General features: G+C 48.9%; 1 protein-coding gene across 4 annotated transcripts in view; it reads right to left on the bottom strand.

The window, feature by feature from the left end:
* TK2 (thymidine kinase 2, mitochondrial) overlaps window positions 1-5,896 on the bottom strand; it is a 40,169-nt gene extending 34,273 nt beyond the window's left edge. For 2 of the 4 annotated variants that reach the window (XM_011987886.1, XM_011987887.1), the window contains exon 1: window positions 5,106-5,132. Coding sequence is in view for 1 of the 4 variants with exons in the window: in XM_011987884.1 (XP_011843274.1) it covers window positions 5,106-5,137; window positions 5,238-5,262 (57 nt within the window). In the remaining 3 variants the exon portion in view is untranslated. Of the gene's footprint in view, window positions 1-5,105; window positions 5,138-5,237; window positions 5,263-5,688 lie in introns of those variants that run through there. The other 2 variants (XM_011987885.1, XM_011987884.1) reach the window with 2 other exon arrangements.

Here is a 5,896-nt window from a genome sequence, read left to right as displayed (position 1 = left end):
GTTGGCCAGGCTGGTCTCAAACTCCTGACCTCAGGTGATCCACCCACCTCAGCCTCCCAAAGTGCTGGGATTACAGGCGTGAGCCACCATGCCTGACCAACCCTCAATAACTTTTGGGGGGCTTTTGTTTGTTTGGTTTTGTTTTTTTGAGACAGAGTTTTGCTCTTGTTGCCCAGGCTGGAGTGCAATGGTACAATCTCAGCTCGCTGCAAACTCCGCCTCCTGGGTTCCAGTGATTCGCCTGCCTCAGCCTCCTGAGTAGCTGGGAATTACCGGTGCCCGACACCACGCCTGGCTAATTGTTGTATTTTTAGTAGAGACGGGGTTTCTCCATGTTGGTCAGGCTGGTCTTGAACTCTGACCTCAGGTGATCCTCCTGCCTCAGCCTCCCAAAGTGCTGGGATTACAGGTGTGAGCGACTGCACCCGGCCAAGCCTCAGTAACTTTTAAAGCACTCCAGGCGAATTTCAATGTGCAGGCAAGGTTGGGCACCACAAGGCTGGAGCAGAGCTTCTCCACGTCTAGTCCACAGACGCCTGCTTCAGATGCACCAGAGGAGCTGGTTAAACACGAGGTGGCACCAGGTAGCATCCAGACCCTCTAAATCAGACTCTGGGCTTGAGCCCCTGATCCTGTGGCCCAGTGATTCTGACCAAGTTCTGCTCAGCCAGGCACTGCTGATGACACAGGCCCAGTGGCTCTGGCTCCAGCAGATGGCCACAGGGAACGGGCAGCTTCAATACATAAGAAGACAAATTGGCCCGTGAGAACACATGATAGACATCCTCCAGGGGCACACACAGTCAGAGAGGGGCCCGGCTGCTGCGCAGAGGCCTCTTCCTCTGCACTCAGGCTGGAGGCACCCAGAGAAACCTGGGCAACGTAGGTAACTTGCCCAAGTGCCAGACCTGGCAAGGGAAGAGTCAGAGTTAGAATTCACATTCAGGCCGCTTCTCACAACTCCTGATGGAGCCTCAGTCACACCTCACATAAACACCAGGTCACAGTGGGCCGTCTCACACCACTCCACTAAAGTCTCCCCAGCAACTAGAACTCAGTCAGCTGGTGGAGAAGGTTCCTCCTGCCTCGATCCTAACAGGTATCCAGGAGACACAAGGCCACTCTCCCATCCTGGGTCCCTCCCAGCCCACTCCTTTCGAGCCCCGAACTACAAAATGAACCCAAGGGAACGAACAAAAGGGCATGAAAAGACCCCATTAGGGCACTAATGGATTTAATTTTTTTACCGTTCTTTAAAGAAAACTTTTCCTCTTCCTAGATCTATAAAAAGAGCTCAATCTAGACATCATTCTACATAGCCTTTTTTCTTTCCTGTTCATTGCAGCATTTTAACAGGTTGTTCAGATAAGCCCTTCTCCCAGAAACGTGTTCCTATTCCCAGCATGAAATCCTGAAGAATTGGTGAATGTCAGGCCCTGAATGAGCTCAGCCAATCTGCCCTCCGGTTTAGAGCAGGCAACACAGGAAGAATCTCACAAAGTTCCCCTGAAATGGAAGGGGGAATAGGAAGCAAGCAAAGGGAGTCTTTACATTTCTTTTTAAAGTGATGTCTAAAAATATTATAAGAGGAGTGCATGCCCATTGAAGAAAATACAGAAAATCAAAAAGGAGAAACTATCACCATAATCCCAATACTAAGAGATAAACCCCATGACATGTGAGCATATTTCATGCCAAATATTTTCTATACAGTCCTCATCTTTGAGCACGTTTCAACTGCTTATTGAAGGCCTATGCTGTGCCAGGTACTGTGTACTCAGGACCCCGTTGCAACGGCCAAAGAGCTCATGAGTGTGTGCAGGAAAGCAATAAGAAACTGTGAAAAGGAGATGGTCCCCACGCTATGGAAGCACATGGCCGGCCTGGCCCAACGCTCTGTGACTGCACTACAATTTATCTCCATTTTCCTCTGCTGTGAGGCCTTGAGTCCAATTTTCCATGATTATAACTGAAACTGTGACGAGCCATCTATCCCTATTATAAATAACAATATTTAATCTTTTCGAAAAATGGAAATTAAGCATTCTTGTGCTAAGAAATACATTCTCAGTGGCTAGGCGCAGTGGCTCAGGCCTGTAATCCCAGCACTTTGGGAGGCCAAGGCAGGGGATCATTTGAGGGCAAGAGTTCAAGACCAGACTGGCCAACATGGTGAAACCCTGTCTCTACTAAAAATACAAAAATTAGCCAGGCATGGTGGCATGTGCCTGTAGTCCCAGCTACTTGGAAGGCTGACATGGGAGGATCACCTGAGCCCGGGAAGTCGAGGCTGCAGTAAGCCGTGATTGTGCCACTGTCATCAAGCCTGGACAACAGAGCCAGACTTTGTCTCAAAAAATAAAAAATAAAAATGAAATAAAATTAGATTGCAGTCGCGTTTACTCTGTAGTGCTGTTTACTCTGCAAATTTACTAAAAATCATTGAATTACACACTTAAAATGGGTGAATTTTGTGGTATGCAAATTATAACTCAGTAAAGCTGTTTTAAAAAGGAACCCAGCTAATTTCATTTAACATTCAAATAACTAAGGGAAGACACTGTTACCCCATCACACCCCAAACTCTCTCTTACGTGCTCCTTGTTAACCCCACAACTATCTCTTAACTAGACTGAGAATTTCGGCATTAATGTTTATATTTCTTTCCTGTTTGTTTCCTAAGGAAAGTTTTTTTTTCTTTCATTTGAATCACACTTCACATACTTTTATTGGTTTTGTTATTTTTTTTTTTTTTCATCTTTTACATAGTGAGTGCCTTCCCAGGTCACTATTTTTCAAAAACATGGTTTTTAATGGCTTTACATATTCCATTACATAAGATCTGTCACAATTTATTGAACTCCTTACTATTTGATTTTTTTTTTTTTTTTGAGACAGGGTCTTGTTCTGTTGCCCAGGATGGAGTGCAGCAATGCAGTAACAGCTCACTGCAGCCTCGACCTTCCAGGCTCAATCAACCCTCCCACCTCAGTCTCCCGAGTAGCTAGGACTACTGGTGCACACCACCATGCCCAGCTAATTTTTTTTATTTTTTGTAGAAACAGCATTTTGCCACGTTGCCCAGGCTGGTCTCAGACTCCTGAGCTCAAGTGATCCTCCCACCTTGGCCTCCCGAAGTGCTGGGATTACAGGTATGAGCCATTAGGCATGGCCCTGTTGGATATTGTTCTGTCCAGCTATTTTATTAAAAAATCTTGTTGTGATACTCAATTATTTGATATTGTAAACTGTGCCATGTGATGGCTGCACTATCCACCCAGACACCGTCAACACTCTGGACATCTCTCCTCACCCAGCAACACCAGTCAACCAACCAACAACTCCCCTAGGCCCTGCTTTCCCACTCAGCTGCAGGCTGTGTGCCATCTCTAGCTTACTTAAGGTCTCTCTCCTTCCAGTCTGGCCCAGCTGGGCCCTCCACTCGTGGTCCCTCACATCGCTCCCTGAGAGGCAACCTGGATGGTGCTGGGTGGGAGTAAAGCCCTTCAGTGACTCTGGGTTTTAAGACCTATTCGCAGTCCCTCTGCACCTATCCTCCAGCCCTCCCCAGCTGCCTCTCTAGGGATTGGCCACATGCCCAGGCCTGCAGGTTCTCTTTCTTCTGTGACTTGTACCTGTTACAACACTCCTGCCTCAAACTCTCCTCCATCTCCCAGCAGGCAATAAGGCGCTGCCCAAAGCTCCTTTCAGTCATCAGCCCCCCTACTCACAGCCCCCATGCTCACTGCTGTTCTAGTTCCACCATTCTCCTAGTTACTGCTGTCTCCCCCATCAGACAGACCTCCCCCATCAGACAGACCTCCCCCATCAGACAGACCACAGATTCCCAAATGTCAGGGCTGTTTGACTGCCAGGTCCCCAGTCCTAGCCCAGTGCCTCCCACACAGGAGCTCACATGACTTGAATGGTTACAAACAGTCCTGAGCCTGAATGCAGGCTCCATATCACTTTCTATGAACTAGCTACTGTGTGTCTGGGGGCACATCAAACCACACCCAAAAAGCACAGAGAACAGGCCCAGCTCACATCAATGCTAGCTCAATAATGAATAAATAGCCAGGCACAGTGGCTCACACTTGTCATCACAGCTACTCAGGAGGCTGATGCCAGAGAATCACTTGAGCCCAGGAGTTGGAGGCCAGCCTGGGCAACGCAGCAAGACCCTGTCTCTTAAATATATAAACAAACAAAAATACATTAATTACCATCCAGCTCAACTTTGCATTTCCCTCCCCTTCTATGACGCCTGCTGGCATATCCTTCTCCTAATTTCAACAAACTTCCACAAATCTCAAGCATTTCAATCCTTTCTGTGTGATTTCACTACTTCCCAAGAGCTCTCTATCACCCTGAGCACCCTGGGGGCCTGCCCACACTGTCTACCCTCTGCAGATCCCAGCCACGGTACTCGGTACTCCTGCCGCCACTTGCCTAGCCACCCCCTTTCCAGCCACAGGAGCTAGGAACTTTCAGTTCTCTTAAGGAATTGAGCCTTGGTTGATGACCAAAATATCACTCCCTACCCCAGCCAGTAAAGCACCCAACATCCCGGTGGACACCAACCTGACCCTCCTTTGACCTTCAACCTCACACTAGTCACAGCCCCAGCCCAGAGCCAGCATCTCAAAGCTACCCTGATGCCTGAACCACATATGTGGACCCTCAAGGTTTCTCTCTGATCCCCTGCCCACCCATCAGTCTCAGCACTGGGGGGAGAGGGTGGTGGTCGATAGAGCTTCCCTCACATCTGAGCTGCCCAACCCAAGATGAAAGTGACCTTCCCCATAACACAATGAGGGTTTTTCAAATACTTTCACAATCATCCCTTAAGCTTTAACCAAATCTACCTGAAGGATACAAATACTTGTGTGCTCCTACCTGTGCAGACTCTGGGGAAAGATACAAGAAATTGGTAACAGAGGTGGCCTCCTGGGAGGGTGACAGATTTCCTTCTCCCTGGAGATTCTCTTGTATTTTTGCTTTTTACTCTGGAATGTATTTTTGCTTTTTACTCTGCTTTTTTCTCTCTCCTCTTCAAAAAAATAAATATTATCCTAGACAGTACACATAAAAGAGGGACTTACCACGGATTTTTTCTCTTTTTCCCGTTCTTTATCTACAAAAGAAAGGAAATCAGTTTTTAAACTCACTTTTAAATAACTCTCCTCTGCCCTAATTTGCTACATGACCACAAAAACACTAATTTTTATGCTCACTCCCTGGCCTAAAAATATTTTCCATTTTGGGCGCCCTCCAAGGTTGGAGGCGTGCACCACCGTCTCGCCGATGTGCTGCCCTGGGCTGCGGCTGCGTGGGTCCCCAGTGTGCTCGAGTTCTTTCACTTACTACATTGTACTTTGTATTTTCCACGTTATCTATTTAGATCTTCACAGACTGAGTGTTAAGCAAGTGGAAAGGCAGAGCAGCCTCCACTCGCGGTGCACGGGGAAGAGTGGGCGGCGGGCATGGGTTTGGGCCTGGGACGCAGGTGCTCCTCTAGGCCCAGGGCGGGCATCGCTGCCCATCCGCCCCACAGGAGGTTCTCTCAACAGCCATATGGCGGACACCAGAACCCGGGTGTAAGAGTGACCCGTTTCTGAGTGGGTCCCCACTCCCGGGGAAGGCAGGAGAGCGCTGGGGGCGTAACCCCCTCCCCTACGCTGGCACCAGAGTGTGAGGAGAATCGGCTTAGGGTAGCTCCCAGTCCCCATCGCCCCTAAGGTCGAAAGAATCGGGCCAGGAAACGGGTCGGGGGACCCGAGTTTGGGCTGCTCTTTAACGCCTCTCTTCCCATCCCTGAACAAGAGCCGGGCGCAGAACCCCATCCCCCCGGCGCTCGCTGCGGTCTAGCGCCCGGGTAACTGCCGATGGCCGC

This window comes from Mandrillus leucophaeus, unplaced genomic scaffold, assembly GCF_000951045.1.
Source record: "Mandrillus leucophaeus isolate KB7577 unplaced genomic scaffold, Mleu.le_1.0 Scaffold319, whole genome shotgun sequence".
Classification (NCBI taxonomy): domain Eukaryota; kingdom Metazoa; phylum Chordata; class Mammalia; order Primates; family Cercopithecidae; genus Mandrillus; species Mandrillus leucophaeus.
Note: the sequence above shows the minus strand (reverse complement) of the source record. Positions and strands in the feature narration are given on the sequence as shown.